Here is a 27,327-nt window from a genome sequence, read left to right as displayed (position 1 = left end):
CATACATAAATGCAGGTAAAATCACACACACACACACACACACACACACACACACACACACACACACACACACACACACACGAAAAACTAAAAAAAAAAAAAAACCACACACAAAACAATTAAACTCACTTAGTACACCAGTCTCCACAAGGGTGCTGTAGCAATGTCCACTTCATGGAAGAGGACGCTGAGGAACAGGCAGGTAAGCAACATCCCCATAGTCACATGGTGAGAGCTGAACCAGAACCAAGGCCCAGACTGTTTGCTCCAAACCCCTGTCCCAACCACTGTAACGCTCAGCCCTGCTGTCTGCAGCCCAGCTCTTGAACTAGACTGGGTCCCCTGGCATCCAGCTCCTTCTCTGGCTATGGTCACAACTCCTGGCCAAGCACAGGGAGCCCTTGTGTCCCTCGGGCAATGTCCATGCTTCCTGTGAGGCGTCTTGCCGACACTGGGATGAAGGAGTCTGGCTGGAAGAGGCTGGAGAGAAAGGCCCAGACCTGGCTTAGCAGCTGGGGGTCACGCTTGCCACGGTCCCACGGCTGCCCGCCAACTCCAAACACAGCGCCTCACAGCCTGGCCTTCAGGATGGGGCTCTCGGAAGTGCCGGCCACAGCTCAGGGTAGCAAGGGCAGACCCTAACCAAACACAGCGCCTCACAGCCTGGCCTTCAGGATGGGGCTCTCGGAAGTGCCAGCCACAGCTCAGGGTAGCAAGGGCAGACCCTAACCAAACACAGCGCCTCACAGCCTGGCCTTCAGGATGGGGCTCTCGGAAGTGCCAGCCACAGCTCAGGGTAGTAGGCGCAGACCCTAACCAAACACAGCGCCTCACAGCCTGGCCTTCAGGATGGGGCTCTCGGAAGTGCCGGCCACAGCTCAGGGTAGTAGGCGCAGACCCTAACCAAACACAGCGCCTCACAGCCTGGCCTTCAGGATGGGGCTCTCGGAAGTGCCGGCCACAGCTCAGGGTAGTAGGCGCAGACCCTAACCCACACGTGGAGAACTCCCGTATCCAGTCTTCACAAGCAGCTCACACGCCACTTCACGTCCAGTGAGGTACACCAGTCTGCCGGACCTCCCTGTCCTGAGGGTTCCCAGGATCCTCAAACTCAGCTGTAGGCCAGGAACACCTGTAGGATTCAGGCCACATGATTCTGTGCCACTGGCCACGCACATGTGTGTACAGTCCTTCGGTGTACGCCGCATGTTTGGTTCTCACCCAAACTGCGGGCTAGCTTCTAAAATCCCATCCATCCTAGAGACAGATGTGTTGCCTGCCATGGCCACGATGAGTGGATGGGGTCAGCAGGTGCGAGAGTTTATACCGGATGCTTCTTCATGAATAGAGGCCACTGCTTTCCCTTCTATCCTACTCAAAATGGTCACAGTGACCAGGCCTTTCATCTCAGTATTTGGGAGGCAGATCTCTGAGTTCAAGGCCACCCTGGTCTACATAGCCAGCTCCAGACTGGCCACTTCTCTGAATGGACCCCTTACTGCTCCTGGCAGACCCCACACAGCATCTATCGCCAGGTCTCAGAAACCAGGATCCCCGAATGAATTACTCCCTCTCCTAACCATTCTCTACCAAGAGCACCTGTAAGTAACCCCAGGTGAAACTGACGCTGTCTGGGGACATTTGTATTATCACATCTAGGCAGAGGCGTACGACTGGCCTCTGGGCAGAACCAGGGTACTGCTAACCGCAGTGTCCAGGACAGTGACCAGTGTGGAGGGTGAGAAACCCTGCTCAGGCCCCCTCTGAATTTAGGGAACGAGAATCCTAAATCACCTTTTCTGAATTGTCACCGGGACACTCACTGCCATGATCGGAGTCCAGCCAGGCTCCTAGGGCACAGCTTTCCCAGGGACCACGGGGAGTGGCTGCCATGGGTGTATGACTCTTCAGTCTCAAATCCCCCAGAATCTGACTTCACCCTCAAATCCTACCCTGCTAGCTCCACCATACTCTCAGAACCTCGAGGTCTTGGTGTATCCAGATCTTCTCTCCTATCTACCCATCAGCCCCTCTGCTCCCCAAGTCTGAAGGGCAAAGGCCTTACCAATTCAAGTTTTACATAGGCCCAGGCCTTGCTCTACATACAGAAGTAGGTTAGGGTTAAATAATAGGAGGTTGAGGAGGAATTCCAGGCCACCCCCACATCCCAAGAGGCCCAGGGATAGAGAAGCCACATTATTTGGGGACCACCAGTGAGACACACTAGAGGTAGGGGTAAGACTCCTTCAGCCCAGCCCCGCCCCAGCCTCACCCAGAGCACAGAGGAACTTAAGGCCTGGGTTTATCCCTTTGCTGAGCCAGTCTGTCTGGTTTCTGCTGGAATTGGCCACCTTTTCCGTGTGAGAGATCCTAGCATCACCAAGGACAACAGTGGCACCTGGGGGTCACTGGGGCCAGCTGACTAGTTCTAAGATTCACACCCACCACCCAGAAGTGAGGGTGTCACCCTGCTCCCAACACCTGCACCAGATGATGGCCTGGGGCTTAAAAGCATCACCAGGGAGGCCTGATTCTAGAAAAACTCCAAGGTGCTATCTCCCACTGGAAAACTGGGTGAGCTGAACTCCTTCACGCCACTTTCCGGACACAGATCTAGGAGGCACAGGTCACCGAACGAGATACAGCAGCTACGTTTCCTGGGCCACTGTGCTAAGCACAAAGTTATCCTATTCCCAGTGAGGCCTGTATACAAGCCCGCTGCGGAGGTGACATGCAGTCATTCCTCCAGTTCATACGCGGCAAAGCTGTCTTTGAACCTGGGTGAATCAGCTCCTACACCCCTCAGACGAGCAAATAAAACACAGAAAAGGAGGATTCTTCGCCCACTTGTTCCCTCCAGGGTGGGGGAGCCCAAACTGAGGCCCCCAACAAGAAAAGGAATGCTTCTCAGCTCTGGAGGTTTGGGCTCACTCCTCAGTACCACAAAGAGAGAGAGAGAGAGAGAGAGAGAGAGAGAGAGAGAGAGAGAGAGAGAGAGAGAGAGAGAGAGAGAGAGAGAGAGAGGGAGAGAGATCAGAATTCCACCTATGGGGGGCTGGAGAAATGGCTCAGAGGTTAAGAGCACTGACTGCTCTTCCAGAGGTCATGAGTTCGATTCCCAGCAACCACATGGTGGCTCACAACCATCTGTAACGAGATATGGTGCCTTCTTCTGATGTGTACATGGAGGCAAGGTGTTGTATTTGTAATAAATAAATAAATCTTTAAAAAAAAAAAAAGAATTCCACCTATGGACATGTCCTGAAGGTTAAGACCCCAGGGGAAGAGGATTGCTGACCCCTGACCCCGACCTACAATCTACTCAGGACACAGATCAAAGCACAGAGAGGAGGTTAATTACCCCAAACAGCCCCAGATTGCTGGGTGGCAGGAGCTAGGCGCTAATGAGCCACGCCAAGGTCCCCTTTATGGCCTCAGATCACCGCAGGCCCAGGATCACCGCAGGCCCAGGATCACCGCAGGCCCAGGATCACCGCAGGCCCAGGATCACCGCAGGCCCAGGATCACCGCAGGCCCAGGATCACCGCAGGCCCAGGATCACCGCAGGCCCAGGATCACCGCAGGCCCAGGATCACCGTAGGCCCAGGATCACCGCAGGCCCAGGATCACCGCAGGCCTTCGGAGGCCCAGCCTCCTTGAGCAGGCCAACAGAGCCCCTGGCCCTTCAGATGTCAACTCTGGCCCCCTCCCTCAGGTGCTGATCCCCAAGCTGGAGCTTGTGTTCAGCCTGCAGGGAAAGCTTCTTTTTCCTCTGGGGTGGTATCAGTGGGAAGAACCTAGCTTGGTCCTCAGCCCCAGGGGCCTTAGCATCTTAAGGATGTTATTAGAACAGGACTCAATGTGCTTACATCTTTTCTGTCCCTCAGCCTACCTCACAGCCCTGTGACAGAGCAGGCGGGGCTGACCATGTTATGCTCATGATAGGTAGAAAGGCAGACTTGGAGTAACTTGAAGAGTCAGATAGCCAGGGAGAGACCTGGGACAAGGAATTCCAAGCCCCAGGCCAAATGTCATTCTTAGATAGTGTGGTGACACACACCTTTTTGATCCCAGCACTCAGAGACAGAGGCAGAGGCAGGAGGATCTCTGTGAGTTCCAGGCCAGTCAGAGCTATACAGTGAGACCCTGTTTCACAAACAACAAACGAACAAACAATATATCTCTTCCTAGGAAAGCTGTCGAGGGGCCTTTCAGGCGGTGTCAGGTGTAGGTCCCTGGGGAGGAATCCAGAGCAAGGACTCCCTCCCTCCCCCCTTACCTTGTTGAACTGGAACAGATCCCGCTTTAGCCTTTCCCGGGCAGGGTCATGTCCGGTTCTCAGGAACCGTCTCATCTTGTTTTGTCTGCAGCCCCCACCTGCAGAAAACAAAGGTGCCCTTGAGCCCAGGCCCAGAATCACCCAGGCCTGGGATCACCCAGGACACAGCAGCCCAGGCCTAGGATCACCCAGGACACAGCTGTCCAGGCCCAGGATCACCCAGGCCCAGAGCTGCCCAGGCCCAGGATCACCCAGGACACAGCAGCCCAGGCCTAGAATCACCCAGGCCCAGGATCACCCAGGCCCAGAGCTGCCCAGGCCCAGGATCACCCAGGACACAGCAGCCCAGGCCTAGGATCACCCAGGACATAGCTGCCCAGGCCCAGAATCACCCAGGCCCAGAGCTGCCCAGGCCCAGGATCACCCAGGCCCAGAGCTGCCCAGGCCCAGGATCACCCAGGACATAGCTGACCAGGCCCAGAATCACCCAGGCCCAGAGCTGCCCAGGCCCAGGATCACCCAGGACATAGCTGACCAGGCCCAGAATCACCCAGGCCCAGGATCACCCAGGCCCAGAGCTGCCCAGGCCCAGGATCACCCAGGCCCAGAGCTGCCCAGGCCCAGGATCACCCAGGCCCAGAGCTGCCCAGGCCCAGGATCACCCAGGCCCAGAGCTGCCCAGGCCCAGGATCACCCAGGCCCAGAGCTGCCCAGGTCCAGAGTCATTCCTGCCAGGCAGCCTCCAGCTGCTCTTCCCAAATCCAGCTTCACCCACAGTTTCCTGTGTTCCCTCCACTGTGTGGGCCCAGACCAGGAAGTCAGTGAGACCAGGTCCCTGAAAGCCTGGGCCTGTCCCACTGGCTGATGCTCTCTCTATTGCCACCAGACACCATTAATGGGAGCAGGAGAAGCTGGGGGAGGTGGGGTAGCACTCAGCCTGGCTTTATAGGAACACGGAGGGCCAGCAGGCCCTAAGGTTAATTAGCTTAATTGTTAACCTGTTTTCTGAAAAACCATAAAATTCCAGAACTTTGCAAGCTTCCCCCAGAGCAGTCGTTGGTGGAAGCAAGGCTGTCCTGTGGAACTCCTTGGTCAGAGCCCCAGCGAGTCAAGCTAGGGAGGGACCCGAGGCAGTTTCAACAGGAAGGACAATCCGGTGGGGGTGGGGTCAGCACAGCTGGACCGGCCCTCAGCGAGCCTATCAAAGGATTCTCATTTAGTTCAGCCACTAGTGCTAGGGACCCAGGTCTGGCTCCGTGAGGCTGCTGGGGTCCTAGGTTAGTTGTAGCTTCACCCCACTCCTGGATCCCCACTCCCGAGCTCCGACTGGGTGGTATCGAGAAAGGTGCCTTTCCAGGTGTGCATGGTGGCGCACATGTGTAACCTAGGCAACTGGGTTTGAAGCCAGTGAGGGGCTGCAGTGAACCCCAAACCAAGAGAAGACACCTGTACCTAACAAAGAAGTCAGATCAAGGTCCCCAGACCACCCACCCAAGGGGGAAACTACATTTGTCTCCTTGGGGGAGGGGGCATGAATGGCTGACTGTGACTTCCAGCTGACCAAAGGACACTAAGGCCTAGGAACACAGGGGCTCAGGCCCATTACTGAGCCGGCTTCCGCCATCCCAAGGCAGTCAATAAGGAAAACAAACACAGCGGAAACCCTTTATGGAGCAGCTCACTGTGGGTAGGGACAAAGAGAGAGACAGGCCAACAAAGCCCGCTAAGCGCTCACACTGGAGCAGTGGTACACCCAGCCTCAGATGGGGGGTGTTGTTTGTGTTTCCTATCTAAGCCAGGCTTGAACCCTGAAGGCTGGGGGCAGGGAGGGGACAGCCCAGTGGTAGAGTCTGGAGCGTCAGGCCCTTGATTGACCACCAGCTCTGTAATCAATCAAACGGCCAGGACTTTCCTTATGAAAGGGCCCTGTGGGGGTCCAATTGCTGGAGGCAGCTCCCCAGTGCCCCCAAGGGACAGGACAGAGTGTGTGCGTTTGGGTGGGTAACTAGGGCTTGCCCCACGGGGAGGGGTCACATCACACTTTGGTCCTGAAAGACAGTGGCCATATCCCCTGCAAATGATCAACAGGGCAGGTCACTCCCAAACCAAGCACCAGCGACCAGTTCTGGGGAACTGTCACCCTCTGGGGACAACCAAAAGGCCACTATTTGCAGTGGGGGATGGGGGTGGAGATTAGAGATTTCACATTTTAGGGACGCCAAACCATGGCAGAGCTCCCGACTCTGGGGGCTCGGGTGGTGGCAGGAGGCTGGGAAAGTTTGGGTGCCCACTTCATCTGAAGCCCAACGAGCCACAGAACAAGCATGCGGCGTCGAAGGACTGGGGGCTCCTGGGTGGAAACAGGCCCCAGCCTACAGCCGTCCCTGCCTCGGCAGACAGCTGAGCTGGCTCGCTGCACATTCCAGCCGTGGGGGAGGGTGGTGTGAGCCTGTAAATCAGCAGCTCCGGCTCCTGGGGTGCAGTCTCTCCCCTCCCCAGTCGGGGTCACTGGGTCAGAAGGCACAGGAAGCAGGGAGTGACTCCCTGGGAAAGAGACCAGCAGACTCAAGGGAAGGGACAAGAAGAGACAGGGACCTTCTGTGCTAAGGAACCCCCACAGGAGCCCAAAGGTGTAAGGTGGCAGGAGGGGGTGGTGCCCCTCTTGGTCAGGAGGGCAGAACAGCCAGTGCGGGTCACCAGCCCAAGTGCCCCTCTGAGCACTGGCTGTTCACCAGCCACCATTCTAGACCCCCCTGAATGTACCTGTGGATAGTTTTAAATACTTTTCTTCACGTTGTCTCTGCTCACCGGAGAAACTTCACGTCACAGAGGTGAACTCCTCCAGATAACCCAGTAATATGTGAGTACAGACCCAGGCTACCTCTGTCCTCCGTTGTTTGTGACCACAGGGTTAACGCTATACATCAGCTCAGGCGGAAGCCACCTGAGACAGTAAGCCGAACAACTAACTACCTGACAGACAGGAAGCCAGGCCACAGACTAAGCAACTCACCCAAGGTCACCGCTGCATCGGAGGAAGCAGCAGAGCTCAGCTCTGACCCCAGGAGTGACTAACCCAGGAATGGATAAGGGCCGGCTGTTCCAGGAGTACGGATGCCTAATTATATGCCTGCAGTTAAAAGGCAGGGGCACGCGCAGACTCCCACAGGCCATGAACTCGAAGCTAACCAAGCAGTTTGGAAACGGATGCCTGGCCACTGCTTTCAGAGCTGGTAAGAACCAGCCCAGGACTCAGGGACTCAGGGACACACCTTGCAGGGGACCCGATGCTCGTCCTCCAGGACCCCACTAGCCTGGAGGAAGAGGGACCTAGGAGCCGGGACCAAGGTGGAGGGGTAACAGGCATGGGGGTCGGTGTAACTGCCCAAGACAAGACATGAAAATATGCCACTCCTTCTTAGAGGAGGAGGACAGGTTTAGCCCAGGCTAGACTCAGTTCAGGAAGCCCCCGCCCCACCCACCCCAGGCCATTTACTCCAGATAAGCAAGTTCTCTGGGGCAGCCTAGGAAGTCTGGCAGTGGCTGTGAAGCCTGGTAAGGGGCAGATCCTTCCTGCCTAGCCTACTCCTGGGGAAGGGGAGGTAAAGGAAGAAGACGGTGCACACCTACAGCCCCCCAAGTCCAGTGGCTCCCAGGCAGACAAGCTATGAGGGGGTGCTGTAGTGATGGCAGGGAGGAGGTGGGGGCGGGGAGAAGCTGCTTCTTAACAACCGGGAATCAGGTAGCCCAAGGGTTGGGGGTGGGAAAGCCTCACTGAGTGTTCAGGCAGTGGCTATGCATTCACTGTATTCTACTGGGGGCATCATCTCGGATGTTTCCATACAACCCTCACTGCTCAAATGCCCCTCACCTTCTCAGGCTGAAACTGCACCCTCCCTGCCGTTCCCGCCACGATGATTTTCTCCTCAAACCTTGGACCGCGGAGGACACTGACTAATCCTGTTGACAACCTGGGGAAGCAGCATCCTTGCACCGATTAGCAATGTGCCCCGTCCGTTTCCACTGTGGAACAACGTCCATTGCCTGCTGGCTGACCCAAAGTCTGGAGGAGGCAATACCCCTCCCTCCTGAGGGCCTCCGTGGAAGGAAGCACTGGCCACACAAGGAAGGGGCAGGGCGAAGGGTCAGGCAGGTGGAGAAGCAGAAAGCCTCAGGCCAGGACAAGGAGTGCATTCCAAGAACACTAGGGCAAGTCTAGGCTGAGATCACGGAGGCCACATAGCACAGAGGACATAGCACAGAGGACACACCGGAAAGATGAAAAGGACAGCCAGAGGCAGTGCCCCGGGAAGTCATCTGTCCCACCACACCACACGCCCTCTTCTCTTTGGCCTTTTTTTTTTCTTTTTTAAAGACAGGGTTTCTCTGTGTAGCACTGGATGTCCTGGAACTCGCTCTGTAGACCAGGCTGGCCTTGAACTCACAGAGATCTGTCTGCCTCTGCCTCCCCAGTGAGTGCTGGGATTAAAGGTGTGTGCCACCACTGATGGCACCGGCCCAGCCTCTTTGACCCTTTACTGGCGGCTCTGCCTCCTGAGCCATCACTCTGTGTGGCTGAAGTGCCTTCCTGCCCCTTTAGCAGCAGGATTCACACGAGCAGTCCCCCACCTGAGCGAGGCCTGATCTAGCTGGGATGCTGGCTGTGCTTACAATGACCATGTTTCAGGCTAGGCCAATAAGACTGTGGTCATGCAAGCAGGAGGTCCTACCTGAGCCTGACCTCCAAAACCCAGGTGAAGAAGGTGGGCGTGGAAGTGTGTGCTTGCAATCTCAGGACAGAGGCAGAGAAAGGAGGGTCCCTGGGGCTCACTGGCCAGTCTAACTTACTTGGTGAGTTCCAGGTCAGTGAGAGATCCTATCTCAAAAAACAAGGTGGACAGTACCCGGGCAATGACATCTGAAGGTGACCCTGCCCACCCCAAATGTGCACGTACACATGTATCCACTCATATGCATAAACATGCACATACACCTAAAAAATGATTATTTAGACTCACATGGGCGGGTCACCCACCCAATACAGTGTTAGTAAGCTATCAAGAGAACAAGAAGTGACATTAAAGACAAGTGATGCCGGGCGTTGGTGGCGCACGCCTTTAATCCCAACATTCGGGAGGCAGAGGCAGGCGGATCTACAAGAGCTAGTTCCAGGACAGCCTCCAAAGCCACAGAGAAACCCTGTCTTGAAAAACCAACCAAACAAATAAACAAATGACAAGTGACAAGGACAGGTGAAGGGGGTCAACCATGTAGCACAAGTCTATGGAGTGAGATAGCAAGATAGACTCTACTGGACATAGTAAGACATGTAGACACACAATGAAAAGGTTATGGCATTTAAGAGGTTTATCTTCAGGGTACATAGGAGGATCAAAGGGGAAGAGATGGGTCCCCCAAGTGTCTTTGTCCATCTGTCTCGTGGAATTGCTCTGAGGACACAGGATTCCAGTCTAGCCATGTTGACCTCAGTGAATCGGACGCCCGTTTACAGACCCACACAGACACAAAAGCTAAGCCTGCGCCGGGCGGTGGTGGCGCACGCCTGGATCTCTGTGAGTTCTAGGCCGGGCTAGACCGACAGCCTCCAAAACAATACAAAGAAACCCTGTCTCGTAAAACCAAAAAAAAAAAAAAAAAAAAAAAGCTAAGCCTGCTCAGCAGTGGGCTGGGAGAAACCTGGTGCTATGAGGAGCCAGCAGAGGAGAGTTCAGGAGACCCCACAGTCAAGGAGCCCTCAGACCCCCAAGACAGACGCAAGGGAACTGAGGCAGTCATGTGGCTTCTGTAGGAAAACAGCTCCTCCATCCCCTCTAAAGATGACCCAGTCTCCATTTCCACTGGACACACCCTCTCTAGAATCAGACCAGCCTCTGAGCCATCCCCCTGTTTGCACCCTACAGGGGCAGGCGCTCAGGACTCTAGGGTGAACATTTGAGCATGCAGACCACGCGAGTCTCTTCCTTGTGTGCGGAACTAGCCTGACAGTGACCGCCGGCAGTGACTTGGTCATTTCCTTTCCTTGCCACCATTAGTCCCCTGTCAGCAGAACGTTCCTGGGCCCCAGCTAGGTCTAATGCACCTCTTGACACCTGCATGGAAAAAGATGTCTTGAAGAAAGACTAGGAGCCGGGCGGTGGTGGCACTCGGGAGGCAGAGGCAGGCGGATCTCTGTGAGTTCAAGACCAAGCCTGGTCTACCGAGAGAGTTCCAGGACAGGCTCCAAAACAATACAGAGAAACCCTGTCTGGAAAATAAACCAAAAAAAAAAAAAAAAAAAAAAGAAAAGAAAAGAAAAGAAAGACTAGGAAACTCACACCGTGTCTTCCTCTCCCATTTTCTGCCACCCTGCCCCACCCCACAGGACTGCACTCTGGCCTTTCTGCCCTTCCATCTAAGACTTCAACACAGAGAGCAGTGAAGGAGGGAAGAGACACTGCAGGGGGAGGCCGTGTCTCAGGTGGCGGGTCTGACCATGCCTGGGTAGGATGTGGGGATCTCCAGGTCAGACAGCTCTGAGGGGTGCCTGGGCTAATGTGTCACCATGCAAACAAGGTGTGGTCAAGCTGCGCCCATCTGTCCTGGAGGTGTGGATGGGCCAGTCCTCTAGGAAGTCCTTAAATAGCCAGGGAGGTTAACTGATCTGCTGGGGTAGCACTCACACTGATGCGTCCTGCTGGGCTGGCCTAAGGGACAGGAGTTGTCAGCCTCCCGCTCTTCAGCCATACCCAGTACACTGTGGAATCCAAGCTCCCTTCACCTGTCTTGAGCGTCTCACAATATGTCACTGATCAAGGGCCTGGCCCCCCTCCCTTCCCCAACATCCTGTGTGAGGCCAGTGTGTGTGGCTTTCGCCTCCTGCTTGGCGGATGTGAGACGCCCCTACACCTCCCACTGATACAGTGCAGGGCAGGGCTCTACGGCACGGTGGCAGCTGCCCCTGTCTGTGCCAACTCAGATGCCCATCGTGGGTTACTCTGCAAGCGCTGGTGTTGCTTGGGAAACGCCGCGATCTCATGAAGGCTGATCAGCAAACTCTGACTAAAGGATAATTTTCCATGTAGACAGGGGAGGAGCTCACGGGACAGAGGGAGTAGGCTGCTGTCAGTTCATAACAGGGAGAGCGCCAGCAAAGGCTAGATGTTCCTAAGTTGCTCCCTTGCGTTATTTCATTTCGCTCCTACAATTAATGCCACAGCAGTTGATTCAGGGTCGTTTCCAGTGTAAATGGTCCCAGTCCCAGTCCGCCGGACTCCAGAACCCTCTGATCACCTTCAGTGGCTTTCCCAGGACACGGGACTAGCTACAAGGCTGGCTTGGGCTAGGCCTCCGATCCTACTGACATTCATCCTACGGAGCCACGACCTGGTTGCACAACCCTTACAGAGGAACCCGGGTTCCTATGAGTGTTCAGTCCATGAAGGAGGTCCCTGAAAACACAGGAAGCCTAAACACAAAAAATTTCCCCCATCCCCACATCTGACTCCCCAGAAGTGCAGTCAAGTGCACAGAGAAACAAAAGCACTCTGGGAGGCAAACAGTGTGACTGGGCTACCCAGGCCCAGCCCAGCCTCGTTCTATCAGCCGTTACATGTAAACAGCTGTTCCCAGCAGTTACAGGGAGAGCGTACAAAGCCAGTTTCACCCACAGGTATATCCCCAGGGTCACACGGCTTCTGAGGCACTCAAAATTTATTTTCAGAACTCCCATGTCTCCACAAGTCTTTAACTCAAGTATCCCTCTCTTGTCAAGGCCTAACCTTGTAAAGCTGCGTACAACTCTACCCACCAAGAGACATCCCAACCCCTCCTTTGGTTTTTCCTATTTTACAGCGCATATCACCTCCTAATGCTATGTTTATGTTCTGTCAGTCAGGATCTCCTACCCTTTAGAAAGAAAGGAAATTCCACGACAGAGACCTCTGCTTTAAGGTGTATATCCAGTGCCCAGGACCAAGACACAATGAGAACTTATTGTTAAATCAATGATTAAACCGTCAGTCCAGAGATTACCTAGGCATGGTCTTCTCTAGTCATCAACCTCAGGAATGCTGAGGTGGCTGGGTGTTGGTGGCGCCCACCTTTAATCCCAGCACTCAGGAGGCAGAGGCAGGCGGATCTCTGTGAGCTCAAGGTCAGCCTGGTCTATAGAGCAAGCTCCAGGACAGCCAGGTTACTCAGAGAAACCCTAGTTTGGAAAAAACAAAACAAAACAAGGACTGCTGAGGGGGAGTCTATAGGGTCCTTAGAGAACTTTCCTATCCTGCCCTCAAGACCCAGGCAAAGGCCATATGGGTGTCATAGGTGGCATCCTCTAAGATTACCTTTGTAGGCCCCGCCACAAATAGTGGCTTCAGGAAACCCAACTCCTCTACAAGGAATATCCCAGAATAATATTATAAAATAATATTACTATTTTTCCCAGGAGCACCAAGTGAAGTCCTTCAAGAGAGTGCTCTGGTCTCTTGATGAATTCCTAAAGGGTAGAGTCAGGTACCTCTTGGCTTCCCTGTCCCCACGCCCAAAGGAGCCTCTCCTAGCTCAAGAATTCATCGTGGTTCCTGGGAAGGGCAAGAGACTCTTCAAAGGGCCAGTTTCTCTGAGGCAGGGCAGACAGAAAGCCATCACAGAGGGCGCTGGGCACAGCTGGGGGGGGGGTTCCCCAGGATCTCTAGGGAGCCAAGGCTGGGGAGGGCACTGATGGGCAACACCTATCTCCTGCTCTGATCCCTGCCTAAACTGTGCCTGGGCAGAGAGAGGAAAACAAAAGTTGTCAAGCAGACCTGGTATGCCCAGGCCCAAGGAGGATGCGATAGCAGCGTCACTAGGAGACAAGAGGGCCTCTCGGAGCCCGAGCGGATCTCACTGCCAGTGCTGCTCCAAGGAGCCACCTTGGAGAGAGCGACTCAGTTTTTCCAGCCTCCCGTGGTACCCAAGTCAGGTGTCTCAACAGCTGCTCCTGGTGTCTTCGAAGACCAGAAAGCTAACTAAGCCTCCCCACAGGGGCACAGAGGTTCTGCTAGACCGACCCATTCAGGTTCTTCCAAAGGACAGCAAAGGGCCACAGGCTGATTCCCAACCTTCCAGTACCGGGGGCAGGCAGGAGGGGGGAAGAGAGGGCAGGAAGGACACCTTCCCTGCAGTGTCTTGAGGGGGGCTTGCTTGAAGAAAGGCAGAGCTGCACAGGAATGCTCTCACTCCCCTGCCCCACCCCTCACCAAAGGGTATAGAGTCGATAGGGTACGCCTGGGTGGAGAGCAGAAACAGATCAGGTTCTACACTCAGAAGACAGACAGAGATCCACAGACAGACAGACAGACAGACAGACAGAGTCTGTCCATCAGCCCTCCACCCTGACTTTCCCAAAGAGTAAGGGACTTTTTAAGGACCAGGGAAAGAGGGCGTCAGGCTAGGAGAGGCCAGTACCCCGTCCTCTCTGACTCTGCTCCTTATGATAAAACACTGACCTTTGGCTTCAGGGATTTCAAAACATCACAAAATCATGACCCCTCCACTGATTTTACAAATTCCCTCAGCGGGTCAGGTGTCCTCCTAAAGGCCTACATGGGGCCAACTGAAGTTCTTCTTTTTTTAATCCTCCTAGGAAAGTTAACAGATTCTGGGGCGGGGGATGCCTGCTATGTACTAGGTCATCTGAGCTCATGTTTACATGTTCTCAGCAACCTCTGGGAAGCTCAGTGTGGCTAAGTGACAGGCCCAAGGCTATTCAGCAAGACTGTAAGAGGAGTCACAGTCATTTTATGTTGGGGAATGAGGCTACTATGTGGGGAAAAGGACTGGAGGCAAAAGGGAGACTCTTTTTTCTGCCTGGCTTCCCATTTCCTAGACACACGTAAGCATTTTTACGGCTATAGATTTCCATACCATCTTGTTTTTTGAAAAAGGGTGGTGGGGCTGGAGAGATGACTCAGCAGTTAAGAGCATTTTCCAGAGGACTCAAGTTCCATTCCCAGCACCCACACTGGCCAGCTCACAAACTACCTGTAGTTCTGATGTCTTCTGGTATCGAATACATGTGGCACACACTCACTCAGACATTCACAAATATGCATAAATTAAAAGTAAAATCAAGCTGGGCTGTGGTGGCACATGTCTTTAATCCCAGCACCCAGGAGGCAGAGGCAGGCGGATCTCTGTGAGTTCGAGGCCAGCCTGGTCTACAGAGTGAGTTCCAGGACAGCCTCCAAAACAATACAGAGAAAAAAAACCCTGTCTCGAGAAAAACAAAAACCAAATCAGGAGGCTTGTCTTGTAGCCCCGTTTGGCCTCCTGTTTGTAGCAATCCTCCTGCCTCAGGCTCAGAAGTGCTGGGATGACAGGTGTGAGCCAACACACTCGCTCCTTGTCAGTTTTTCAAACGGAAGAGGATCATATGAGCCTTCTTTTTTTTTTTCTTTTTCTTTGGTTTTCGAGACAGGGTTTCTCTGTATTGCTTTGGAGGCTGTCCTGGAACTAGCTCCGTAGACCAGGCTGGCCTCGAACTCACAGAGATCCGCCTGCCTCTTTTTTTTTTTTTCTTTTCTTTTTGATACCGTTGTTTATGGAATATTATTTTATGGCCAACAAGATAACTCAGCAGGTAAAAGCACCTGGCACCAAGCCTGATTACCTAAGTTCAATCCTCGGGGCCTGCATGGTGGAAGGAGAGAACTAAGTGTCCATTGGCCCACCACACACACACACATACCATGTGCATGCCCAAACATATACACACACGCACACACACAAAATAAAATTTTAAATGTAGTAAAAGAGACTACATTTGTTTGCTTTGCTTTTCAAGATGGTTTCTCCGTGTAGCCCTGGCTGTCATTACTCACTTTGTAGTTCAGGCTGGCCTCAAACTCAGAGATCCGCCTGCCTCTGCCTACCAAGTGCTGGGATCAAAGGCGTGGGCCACCATGCCCGGCTTGAGACTAAATGTATCGATATAATTAACATCATCCCAGCCTGTAAGTAAAGACGAGCCATCACTGCCTCAAGGAAGAGCAGAGCAGCAGAATGTCCTTAGGACCTGGAACTTCTCTCCAGGGAACTGACCAGAGCCCATGAGAGAACAGAAAGAGCTTGTCAAATGTCCTGTGTGCTGATGACTTAAAACGACCGGACTCCTATGGCAGAAACATCTCTTCCTCCGTCCTCCTCCTGCCTTCTTGTGCACTAGCTAACACACACCCAGGGGATCTTCTTCCAAACCCACTCTAACTCTGTTTTCTCCTGGGCAGGCCACAGTTTTTCGGCCGTGCAGTGCAGCTCGGTTCTTCCCACAAACATTTCCTTGTTACTCTGACACACCCATTCTCTCCCGGCTCAGAACGGCCTCAAACTCAAGAGTCTCTAGAACCTGCATCGACATTAGGGTCCCCAAGGGAAGGGACGCATTATCTAAGCCCCGCCCTCCACACCGGAAGCTCACCTGTTGCAGGTGAAAACCCTCTAAGAGCTACTTCGAGGTTACCCCAGTTATGGCCACTTCCCGCAGCTAAGGCCCAAGGTGTCCATCAACTGTCCGAAAGGAGAAAAAAGCACAGCACACTTTCTTTGGCAAGAATTTTCCACTCCTTGCCAGATCCCACAGTGAAACCCCCACCCATCAGTGTAAAACAGACTGGTCAACACCGTCGCCTAAAGGTGTCCAGAGCTGTAGAAAGCTCCCCCCCACCCCTTCTAGGAGAGAACCAGGTCCCACCCGCGGACTTCCTGCGTCGGAGGATTAGGAGGCACAAAGGGCGGGCAGGGAGAGCGCCCAGATGGCAGAGGTAAGGGCTAAGCCACCAAGGTAACACGCTCCAGAAGCCGCTGGCGGACGCCGGGTCACGGGAGGCCGTGTCGCCCGGCTCTGTGTCCAGGGGTCTCGCACGAGGGTCCGGGACTGGGTCTCCGCGCACTGCGTCCCCCGCGCCCAGCCAGGCCAGACACCTGTTCCCAGCTCCCGAAAGCCAACACGATTGTGCAAACCCGAGTTCCAAGTTTGGTAATCCGTGTGGCGAAACAGGAAAAGACAAGTTCTCAGAGCCACTTTCTACAGGTGTCTTTCTCCGGGACGAGCCAACGTCGGAGATCCGGGCGAGCAGAGCAGACCTGGGCGCTGCCTTCTCCGACCCGCCCGGGGAAGCCCAGGGGACTCGGATCCTCGCGCGCCGCGCCTAATGGTCCGCGCCCCCGAGGACCGTGTAAAGCCAGGTAGGCTCACCTGCAATCGCGGGCCGGGCCCTGCCCGAGGCCTCAGCCTTCCCCGGCACCCGTCACCCGCCGCTCCGGTTCCCGGCGCCGGCCCACGGGCTGCAGGGCGTCCTTCTCCTTCCTGCTCACCTCCGGCGCGGCGAGCGGGGGGCGGAGCCGCCACGATTTACATATAGGGCGAGCCTGCTGAGCCAGCGCCCCGCCCCGGCCCCGCCCCCTAAGCTGAGCCGACGGGGCGGGGGCGCAGGCTGGGAGCCCTCGAGGGCGGGGGCCGTGCTCCGGCCAATCGCGGCCCCAGGAACGCGGGGCGGGGCAACAGCGAGGAGACGCACCTAGTGCCGTCGGCCCGACCCCTCCCTCACCTGCGCGCACCTGGTCACAGGACTGCACGCTGCCGCCAGTGTCCCACCACCTCTTGGAAGAGGAAGTAGTTCCTGGGTACTTTCTAGGATGGAAAGGTTCCTCCCGCAGTTGTGCAGCTAGGCGGGATTCTCAAGAGCGTTTCTTCTAGCTAGACTGACTGGCAGGTGCAGGTTTCAGACCCAAGAGTAGGTGCCATGGGAAGGAAGGCTTGGTGGCAAGACGCTAACCACGGCTGGGAGCCCCCACTTCCGTCTTCTGAGAGGCGGACGGGTGCCTGAGATCCGCAGGGGTGGCCACCACAGCTAGGCTAGTTTTTAGAGAGAGGTTTGGAGTAACATGGAAAGGAAACTCTGAGTGGCTGGGGTCCAATCCAAACCGACATGGGCCTCTCAACCACCACCCAGCTGTACTCGAGTTAGGACCAACAGGACATCCTCCAGCATCCTTCAGCTCATCACCTCGGTGTTCGAAGTCATGGCCATGCTCTCCCTCGGGCGCTCTCCTACCCCAGAGTGGACAAATCAGGAATGAGGGGAAGGGTTAGTCCAGTAAGCATATCCAACCACAGCGGAAAATATCTCTTTTAATGGCTTTGGCTTTATGGCACGAAGTAGGCACCCCCATTTAAAGGCACAGAGTCCTCTCTTGCCCGTTTCCTGGGCCTCTGAAATCAAGTCCTGAGTTTCAAGGGGGTCTGCCAGGCAAGAGGGCATGAGGCAAGGCTTCGCTCCCCCACAAACAGCAGGCACCCAGGGCTGTAGACCACACAGGCCTAGGCAGTTCCAGGTGAGTCCTGTTCAGGAGTCAGCCAACACGGTCCCTGAGAGCAGTCCAAGCCCCCCAGAAAAAGCCGATCCCCAGAGCTGTATATTCAGTGCTCCAGATCCCTGGGCAGTGTGAAGTCTCTGAAGCTATAGAAGGAGATGTCACCATGATCCACCAGGGCAAAGATCAGGGGCACATCCCCACTCTGGTAGGTCAACCGCTTGAGGCTGCAGAGGTCTGGGACAGGCTCGTCAAATCTGTAGGAACAGAGATTAAACTGAGACCCAGTCACAGCCCACCCATGGCCCCCTGAGGCTTCCACAACAGTAAGGCTGTAAAACAAAAGCTAGGGATACAAGATTACTGGCCCCTGGGCTCTACCGAATACAAACTCCATGCTTGATGGGCTGGCTCTTCAGGAGAGTCTGAGTAGAGGGACAGCATGTATGGGCTCTCACCACTCTTAGCCAGTAAACCCTCTCACAGCAGTTCCCTCCCGCTGAGTGAACCCAGGACTACAGTGGGAGAGGAGAGACCACCCCAAACGCCAGTGACAAGCAGCCAAGGACTTGGAAGCTTGGGTTCCTATGGCACCAACTGGCCATATGGCCTTAGATAGGTGGCACTTAATCCTTCGGGACCTCAGATTCTTCTCAGGGACTGGCAAACTGGTGGCAGGGATCAAGGGATGGGCTGGCAGCAGCCAGGGGGCACTGCTAGATCATCTCGTACCCACTGATGCACATTCGGACATAGGGTTTGCCAGGGTTGTTTTTTCGGAACGTAGCCACAGCGTCAGCCTGGTAAACATCGAAGCTGATCTCCAAGCCTCTTGACTTCTCCAGCAGCCTGAGGACCAAATAAGAAATGTTATGACAAAGACGGTCTTCCCCCACCTCCCTCTACACCCAACCCTTCCCTACAACCAGCTCTACAATGCAGCTTCACCAGGGATATATATACCCACCCTTCCCCTAGACAAACTGACCGCAGCCGCCACTGGAAGCTAAGTATGTCTGACTCACACCCAACTCCAGGCATGAGACCCCAGCTGTCACTCCACCTGGCAGCCAGTGTCACAGACACAGTGAGCACAGCTGAGACTCACCCATAACCTCCATCGGCCAGGTGTGTTGTCTGCAGCACGGAGACACGTTGAAGGACTGTGGCTACAAGGGCAGTGAAAACAAGACGTGGGGGAGGGGAGCCAAAGTCCTACACACTCCTGCGACACTGCCGAATCTGCTCATCAGGCTAGGGCCACCAGGTTTACCAGGTGTTTGGCTGTGTTCCACACAGTAGCAGCATTTAGAACACACTTATCTGGTAACCCTGCTCTACTAACCCACCAATCTGCCATGTTCCCATGATGCCTTTAGAGAGTTCTCAACCTGGTACTACACTTAGCTCAGGCCACAAGCTTAGTTCCTGGTGTCTAAACACTGACCTTTCCTCTTCCTTGGCTAAAAACTGTGGTGCCACCACGTTCCTGCTAGCAGGCTGTGAAGGAGACCCCATAACTTGCCGCTGGCAAAGCCATCCAGCATTGTTGGGTATGATCTTAAGAAGGATGCAGGCAGTTTCCATCCCCACACGTGTCACTGGGCAACAGCCCATCAGAAGGCCTCCCCTGTGGGCTCTTCGGGGGCTGCTGTCGCCACCTACAGAAGAGTCTGTGTAGGGCTCGCTCCACTGCAGTCTCCTGTCACACCCTAGGCCTCAGCCAACCCTGGTCAAAACATCCCTTTTCAAGCCTTAGGATCCCAGTGGCCTGTGGCACGGCAGGGGGAGGGGACAGATACCTGGGGAATCTGCTTTGTCAGGGTTGAGCAAGGGGGTAACAGACTGGCCCCACAGGTGCGGAGGGCGGGGCTGGCTCTTCAGTATCTGTCGACGCTGCAGCAGCTCCTTGTACTCCTGCCAGCTGGAGCAGCCCTGCACCTCGGGATCTGCGTTCACATCCTCTCGGAACTGCTGGGCCGCTGCTTGCTGGTCCCGGTCTCTCCGGGAGAGCTTCTCCTTCCGCTGGTTCAGCTTTTGGCACCAGGACTCTGCATCTGTCCCTCGCCCAATGACATTGGCCGGGAGCAGCTCTGGGGCTGGGGCAGGCAGGAGAGTGTGGCGGCTATCTGAAGCCATGTTGGGGAAGGAGATCTGCTCAAAGTCCCAGCGAGGCTTAGGAGCCCCCTTGGCTCCATTCTGGACTGCATCGTTCTCTTGGCCACACCCCACATCCTCCCTGGACAGAGCAGGACAAGGCTCTGAAGACCCCTGAATCTGAAAGCAGAGTCCTGAGCCCTTCCCGGGGCTTGACTCCTGGGGCTTCTCTGGGTTCTGGCTACCCTGGTCACAGGCAGGTGGGCTGGAGGCTGCCAGGCTCATGGGTGGCAGGGAGCTCTGCAGGGCCTTAGCCTTCTTGTTAACAGACCTTAGAGACACGGGAGGGAAAGCAACATGTTTGTCCCTTGTCACTGTCACCAGGACATGTATGTTCCACTGGAATTGAGGTGGGCCCCTGCTGTCCCCCAAGCCTGTGTGAGAACATTCCAGGCCCCCCTTCTTAAGCCCTGAGGTCATGGCACTCCTGGGAGGGGGGGCAGCATCAGGGGAAATTACCGACAGCTGGAACTCCTCTTCCTCTTGGCAGTCCCATCCTCCAGGCACTGGGCATAGCCATCCAAGTTAAGCTGCCTCTCGTACGGTGACACGACAGAGCTGTGGGGCGAGAACAGCGGGCAGGCAACAGATCTGCCTCCTCAGACTGGTGCTGCCGGAGGGATTTGGGAGGGAGTGGCCCAGAGGACGAGTCAGAGGCCAGAGGCAGAGCCACACCCAAAGGAAGGGAACCTGGGAACAGCCACAAGGGCCTAGTCACCCATTTGCCCAGGTCCCCTGAGTGTCACCCATAACACCTCTGACCAGATGCTCCTAAAGAGCTGGCAATCCATGGCTAATCAGGCTAGGAGTATGGAGGTGTGTGGCCCTGGCTTCCATCCCCAGTACCACAGAAAACAAGTCAATTGTCAATCACTGGGGAGAAAAACTAAGAGGCAATAGAAAACTTGGAAAATACAGAAAAAAACAGATGAAAGCAAACACCTTGAGCCAGACAGTGATAGTGCAAGCCTCTAATCCCACCACTCAGGAGGCAGAGGCAGGTAGGTCTCTGATTTTGAGGCCAGTCTGGTCTACAATATCGAGTTCCAGGACAGCCAGGGAAGCTGTCTATCTTGGTTTTTTTTGGAGGTGGGGTTTTTTTTTAGGTGGGCTTGAAGCTCACTGATTAGGCCAGGCTGGTTACCAAGCCCCAGGGATCCGCCTGCCTCTGCCTCCCCAGTGCTGGGATTACAAAGACAAGCACGTGGCCTTTGGGTTCTGAGGGACTGAACTCAGGTCCTTGTACTTACAGTGAGTCTCCCCCATACCGCCACTATGAGTTTTTATAGTTCCCAATGCTTGCACGGTTCAGGTGACGTACAGTGAGGAGCTACAAGTGTCTATTCACATTAAATCTAAACCAATTAAAATTATGAAATGAAACTTGGAAGTCCTATCATTACAGACTAGGACATGTTTTTACTACACAAGTCCTATGTGATGGCACTTCTTTAGAAGAGAAACCAGTCCGTGTGGGTAGGTCTCCACTGCTGAGCCCTGAAGCCTTTCAAGTACCAATCTTGCAAAGTGATGGTGTTCTGTGACTGTTCTCTTTCTCAGCCACGAGTTCAGGGCCTGGCATGAGAAGGTGCTCAGTAATACTGCGTTCAGAGTGACAGAACATTCTCAGGAGAGACGCCTGCCCACAGCCATGCCGGTCTTCCTAGGATACGTCCCACTCTGGGAAACTCGTTTAGAGTTCTGGAGACAGACTGTGTCACTGCAGAGGCTACCACAGTTTCTACCGTAAGTCTGAAAGTGGCTGTGGCATTCGGCAAAGCTGGACCTCTAGGTAATGAAGGGAGACCTGGCCCGGCATAGGCAATGTGAACCCCACTTCAATTGTAAGTCCCTCACCAGCCCCTCATTCACGCACGCACGCGCCTCACACACTGGCCTGCACACCTCCACTCTTGGCACTGGCTAATGCACACCTCCACTCTTGGCGCTGGCCACTGCAGCTCTATGTTTCGATGCCTACAATGAGCTGCAGGGACTTGGTCATTACCTGAGCTGGGGCCCAGTTTGAGAACCCAGGAGAAGTGCAGTGATGGAATTCATCCCTGCATGCCTCTCTGTTTGAACACCTCTAGCTCGGACCCAAGAAGCCACACTGAAGCCAAAGGTCCCAGGTAAAGGGAGGCCACTTTTCACACAAGAACTTAGTCAGCCAGGTCCCAGGACGGCAGTGAACGGGAATCAAAGGAAGGACTTACCTTAGCTGGAACCGACGAACCACGTAGCCTAGTCTCTTCAGGTGGCTGAAGACCTCAAGAGAACAAAGAAGGGAATCTTAGATGCTCTTTCTGTTGGCGTGTTTGTTTTGAAAAGCTCTTGTTACACAGCCCTAGCTATCCTGGAACTATGCAGACCAGGCTGGCCTCAAACTACTCCCTCTACCTCTAAGTGCTAGAATTACAACACCTGGTTTAGACGTCCATGGACACATTGGTTCCGTTGTCATCCCATTGTGTCCCCCCACACACACACACAAGGTTTCTCTAGATAGCCCTGGCTGTCCTGGAACTTGCTTTGTAGACCAGGCTGGCTTTGAACTCACAGAGATCCCCCTGCCTCTGCCTCCCAAGTGCTGGGATCAAAGGCGTGCACCACCAACACCTGTCTTGGATAATCATTCTCGAAGTAACTTAGTTGTTTTTCTAAACACAAGTCATTTCCTATACCTCCCGAAATTTTCTATCCTAATTAGTTCTAGGTGCCAAACCTTGGGACTGCTTGGACCACATTCCATTATAAATAAATATTATCCTCACCAGGCCAACCGGTTCAAGTTTGTAATCCTAGCTACTAGGGAGGCTGAAGTAGAGGATAACAAATTCATGGCCAGCCTGGGGTACAGAGTGAGTTCAAGGTCAGACTGCAATTTCAAAAGTCCCTGTCTCAGAAAATAAACAGAGGGCAGGGGCTACAGCTCAGTGCAAGACGGTTTTGCGAGCACGCATGGGCTGCTGGCTTCAAGCCCCAGTAGCACTAAAAATAAATAAGCAAACACCATTTCCCAAGGAGGTGCCACTCTTTGAAGTCTATCTCTTCTTCTGGGCACAAGTGACATCTAATAATTTATTGACAATACAAATATAAAAAAATACACCGATGGGCCTCCTGGGAAAGAACTATATCACAGAATATGCTGACATTAAAATCTAAGCAAAATAGTGATAGACATCACCCGCCTACCCCTAAACCTCCACAGACTTGATAGGAATAGTCTCCGGTAAGTAGTCACACGTTCCTCCTTGTGTCCCTGCCTCTGTATCAGAGGAAGGAACCCAGAAGGGCCCCCTATCTCACTCAGTCTCTTCCCAGCATTCAACACAACCGATAGTTTTCTCCTTAAATGAGTGCATGCATACCTTTAACCTGCAGAGGCAGGCAGATCTCTGTGAGTTCAAGGCCAGCCTGCTCTACAGAGTTCCTAAACAGCCAATCTACACAGTAATACACTGTTTAAAAAGAAAGGACTGAAGCCGGGTGGTGGTGGCGCACGCCTTTAATCCTAGCACTCGGGAGGCAGAGACAGTCGGATCTCTGTGAGTTCGAGGCCAGGCTGGACCAACAGCCTCCAGAACAATACAGAGAAATCCTGTCTCATAAAAACCAAAAAAGAAAAAAGAAAAAGAAAGAAAGGACCGAAGGGTTCTGGATTCTTTGCATCGCTTGCCATTTTTCTCCTCCGTCTCCCTGACGGAGGGTGGGTCCCATCTCGTCACTGACCTCCCCATATCTGTGAGCTCCAGGTCACAGCCCCTGCTCAGGGCACACCCTCAGAGCAATGGCTTACACATACATCATGCAGGTTCACGAACATCCAAGATGACACTTTAAGCTTTCATCTCAGCCTGCATATTCACTGTGTGCCTGCAATCCTGGTGGATGTCCAAGCAGCACCTCGATGTGACTTTGTGTGAACAGAGCATCTTTGACTAGTCCCATTCTTCCAAAGTGAGTGAGTGCCTTCCTGCCTTCCCAGCTAGATGACACCATGTTGGTCATGCTGGCATAAGCCTTGATTCTCTCAGACATCCAGCCCACTGGTAACAACCCATCCGGTCTTTCTCCAGAAAGATCCCTGGTGGGGGATGTCCTTCTGTGTATGTGTTTGTCTACCATCTTCACGTCCCTGAGACAGCTTCCCCCCCCCCCCTGCCTCTGCCTTCTCTCACCTGAAGGATATTCCAGGATAGATTTTTCTTTCCTAATTTTTTCTTCTACCTAGCACTTAATGCTCTATAAAAATCAATGTTTTTAGCCGGGCGTTGGTGGTGCACACCTTTAATCCCAGCACTCGGGAGGCAGAGGCAGGCGGATCTCTGTGAGTTTGAGACCAGCCTGGACTACCAAGCGAATTCCAGGACAGCCTCCAAAGCCACAGAGAAACCCTGTCTCGGAAAAAAAAAAATCAATGTTTTTGTTCTTGTTTTGGTTTTTCAAGACAGGGTTTCTCTGTGGCTGTCCTGGAACTCGCTCTTGTAGACCAGACTGGCCTGGAACTCACAGAGATCCGCCTGCTTCTGCCTCCCAAGTGTGGGATTAACGGCGTGAGACACCACACCTGGCTACTATCAAATGTTTGTTATCCAGTTGCCTCCCCTGGTTATAAGCTCTATCAGCACAGGCTCCAAACTATCCCACAGCCGTAGCAGGAGACTGTGCTTGCAACCTCACAGGAACCTGTCACTACTCATTGGCTTGACAAACAGGAGGCTGGGGGAACAGGGACAGGGACTGATACCTGATACTGTAGGAAACTCAAGGTGTCCTCAGTCAGCAGCAGTTGGTAGGCCTCTTGGATAGACAGTGGTAGGTCTTGGTAGAAGAGCTGAATAGAGCCCTGGAGATATACCAAGAGCTTAGCTGTGCATCCTTCCATCTGCGCCCAAGCCTTGGCTCTGACCCTCTCCCTCCCCACACTCGTGGCATCAAGGAAAGAGGATTAGGACCCCTGCTGCCGGTGTGGCATTCCTTTCCGTTCTCCAAGTCCGCCTGTTAAGTTCACTGGAAACTTGATTCTGACTTCCTTCTGGCCCACCAAAACGGATCCTCCCCACGCCTCTGTCTTAAACCCCGTCTCCACGGCCCCAGAACCCCACTCACACACTCCAGCAGATACAAGGCCTCTTCGGGGTGAAGCCGCTGCCGCCCTTGCTCTGAGTAGCCCATGGTCTGCCAGAACTTGCCCTGTGGGGCGGCAGAGCAAGTGTCACAGGGCAAGCCGAGGGGACAGAGGAAGGGGAGGGGGTCCCCCCAGCCGCGGAGATGCTCGGGCCGCTCACCGCCGGGGACTTCAGCTCCACAAAGCCCTCTTCGGGTCTCCACTCCGCGGCCACCAAGCTGCCCCTGGGGAGGAGTGGGGATGGGAGGGAGGTCTCGGTCTGCACGGGCAGTCCCCGGCCTCCGCCCACCCGGCCCCCGGCCCGGCCCCTCTCACAGGCGCTCCACGCGCTCCTCCGCCAGCAGCTGCCACAGCTCCTGGCGACACAGGCGCAGCCGCTCGGCCTGGGCCTCGGAGCCGTCGGGGAGGAAGTCCTTGGGGCCATGCGACCGCTGAGGCAGCTTCTGGGACCGCGAGCGCGCGGCGCGGAGCTCCGAGGCGCTGGGGAGAGCGGGGGGCGCGCGGTCAGCACCACGGCCGCTCCGCTCGGCCCCGATCCCACGCCAGCCCCACGCCACCCCCGGGGCCCGGGCAGCACCTCAGCACACGCCCCGCGGGAACCTCCACCGACGCGGGTTCGGAGTCGGGCTCCATCGGGCCGCCGTCTGCGGCTGCGCGCGCACCGCCCAAGCCCCGCCCACTCTCCCGGAACTCCGCGCGCGGTCCTAGCGCCCGAAGGAAGGACGCGACCTGCGCGCTGCTCCCGATCGCAAATCCGCCCCCTGGCTTCGCGCCTTCCTACCTGCCCCGTTGTCCCAGCTCCCGTCTGCACACGCGTGCGACCCTAAGTCCGCGGTTGCGAGTTCGGTCTGCAGGTTTCCAGACGTGCGGAAACACACCTATGCTGCTTCCAGCGCTGCTAATGGGGGGGGGGGAGGTTCCCCTCTCTCTAGTAAAGCTTCACCTGGCGTCTGGGAATGTCGTGTGAGCAATCACGCGTGTGACCCTCCTCTCTGCAGCCCCGAGCTGCCTCGTGCTCCCCCACCAAGAGGAGAGAGATGCGCGGAGAAGGGAGAGCGGGGCGTCCCCCGAATGCCAGCTTTGCAAGCCGGAGGCCACGTGGGAACGCCGGGAGCGGTCCAGAAGACACTCGGAGTTCCTTCGGGGTGGGCCAGAAACATCCCTGCGGAGGAGCTCGGAAGCAGGGTTCAAAGGCCAGGGGTGGGAGGCGCTGTCCGGCTCACACTGGTGCTGAATCGCCACCCCAGCTTCCAAAAGCACCTCCTCGAGGCTGGGGTCCCCGCCGGGACGCCGCGGGGCGTCCTTACGCCCGCCACTAGGTGGCACCATTGTCCCAGCCAGCCGCCGTGGGTCTGCGACTCTGATCGTGGACGAAGGTCGCTGCGGGCAACCCGGGGGAAAGGATGGGGCGAAGGAAGAGGAGGAAGGGGTCCCCGCCCCGAGTGGGGTCCTCAGGCTCAACCGCCGAAACATCCTCTATTCTCTCCTGCTTACTCGCACCTCTTTTTTTCTGGTCTGGATTAGGGAGCCCAGCTCTCCCGGGATCCCCAGCCAGGACGCCGTGGCGCGAGGCCACTTTGCACCCCCCCCTTCACCTGCGCGCATGCGCCGATCCCAGGGGCTCGCTCTGATTTCCCCGACTGGCTGGCGAGGGCGGGGTTTAGTGAGCATCGAGGCGGGACCAGGGGCGCTGATTGACAATCCGACTGCGCGGCTGGGACAGTCCCCAGATCCCGATCCGGCCGGGAGGGGGGAAGGGGGAGGGGCGGGATTTCCTGCGGGAGGCGCCGAGCCGGCCTTGGAAAGGAGGAGAAAGGGGTGGGGGGGTGCGCAGTGGAAACCAGCGTCCAGAGCGCCTGGGGCTGAGCACCGCCAGCCGGACCCCCGGCGGGGCGGCCGGGAGAGGTGAGACGGCGGGGCCCGGGCTGGGGGGGTCAGGACCCTTGAGAGCAGACGCGAACTAACTTTTCTTGTCTGGTCGGCGGGCGCCTCCATCTCTCCGCTCCTTCCGCCTTCCTCGAGCCCCCCTTTTCGTTCTCGTCTCTCTGTCCCTCGGACTCTTGACTCTCCGGGCCCCTCTCGCCGCTTTGTTCCCGGGGTCGCCCGGGGCTGGGCTTGGCTGCGGGGAGCTGCGCGGCGCTAGAGGGGCATTCCGAGGGGCGGGGGAGCCGGCCGACCCCAGGCACTGCCAGGAGCACCCTCCCCCGGTGCGGGTCGCGGGTTTCGAGGAGGAGTGCCCTCCGGCTTGGGCTTGGGACTTAGGAGGAATGAGGGGTTCCCCACCTGGGCCCCAGGCCTGCACGAGTCTCGTTCCCCAAGATTCTGGCAACAAAATCACCGCCACCGAGGAACTGACTTAAGGGTTTTTTTTTTTTTTTTTTGCGGGAAGCCGAGGGTTGGGGTTTCA

The 27,327-nt window shown here is 55.4% G+C and overlaps 2 protein-coding genes across 5 annotated transcripts in view; both read right to left on the bottom strand.

The window, feature by feature from the left end:
• The window catches only part of Llgl2 (LLGL scribble cell polarity complex component 2), a 38,459-nt gene extending 21,810 nt beyond the window's left edge, over nucleotides 1-16,649 (bottom strand). For all 4 annotated transcript variants that reach the window (XR_005878517.1, XR_005878516.1, XM_013113385.3 and 1 more), the window contains exons 1-2: nucleotides 16,512-16,649; nucleotides 4,280-4,377 (exon numbers count right to left, since the gene is read on the bottom strand). Coding sequence is in view for 2 of the 4 variants with exons in the window: in XM_013113385.3 (XP_012968839.1) it covers nucleotides 4,280-4,354 (75 nt within the window). In the remaining 2 variants the exon portion in view is untranslated. The remainder of the gene's footprint in view (nucleotides 1-4,279; nucleotides 4,378-16,511) is intronic.
• Nucleotides 16,650-17,430: 781 nt separating this feature from the next.
• On the bottom strand, nucleotides 17,431-25,605 carry Tsen54 (tRNA splicing endonuclease subunit 54). Its single transcript, XM_005069915.4, has 11 exons — nucleotides 25,498-25,605; nucleotides 25,236-25,400; nucleotides 25,081-25,144; nucleotides 24,902-24,985; nucleotides 24,540-24,638; nucleotides 22,003-22,055; nucleotides 20,246-20,344; nucleotides 19,432-20,057; nucleotides 18,738-18,798; nucleotides 18,362-18,478; nucleotides 17,431-17,886 (listed from the first exon to the last, which is right to left on the bottom strand). Exons 1-11 carry the CDS (start codon nucleotides 25,551-25,553, stop codon nucleotides 17,736-17,738), a joined length of 1,575 nt encoding a protein of 524 aa, XP_005069972.1. The 5' UTR covers nucleotides 25,554-25,605; the 3' UTR covers nucleotides 17,431-17,735.
• Between the last annotated feature and the right edge of the window lie 1,722 nt (nucleotides 25,606-27,327).

The sequence above is a fragment of the Mesocricetus auratus genome, unplaced genomic scaffold (genome assembly GCF_017639785.1).
Source record: "Mesocricetus auratus isolate SY011 unplaced genomic scaffold, BCM_Maur_2.0 Super-Scaffold_100007, whole genome shotgun sequence".
Lineage (NCBI taxonomy): Eukaryota > Metazoa > Chordata > Mammalia > Rodentia > Cricetidae > Mesocricetus > Mesocricetus auratus.
Note: the sequence above shows the minus strand (reverse complement) of the source record. Positions and strands in the feature narration are given on the sequence as shown.

Bases quoted from the DNA above. Each gene is read 5' to 3' on its own strand.
- Tsen54 (XM_005069915.4), bottom strand. From the start codon at position 25,553: ATGGAGCCCGACTCCGAACCCGCGTCGGTGGAGGTTCCCGCGGGGCGT. The intron at 24,986-25,080 runs GTGAGCGGCCCG...GCCGCCCCACAG, and splicing joins TGGAGCTGAAGTCCCCGGCG to GGCAAGTTCTGGCAGACCAT. The intron at 24,639-24,901 runs GTGAGTGGGGTT...GTATATCTCCAG, and splicing joins CCTTGTATCTGCTGGAGTGT to GGCTCTATTCAGCTCTTCTA.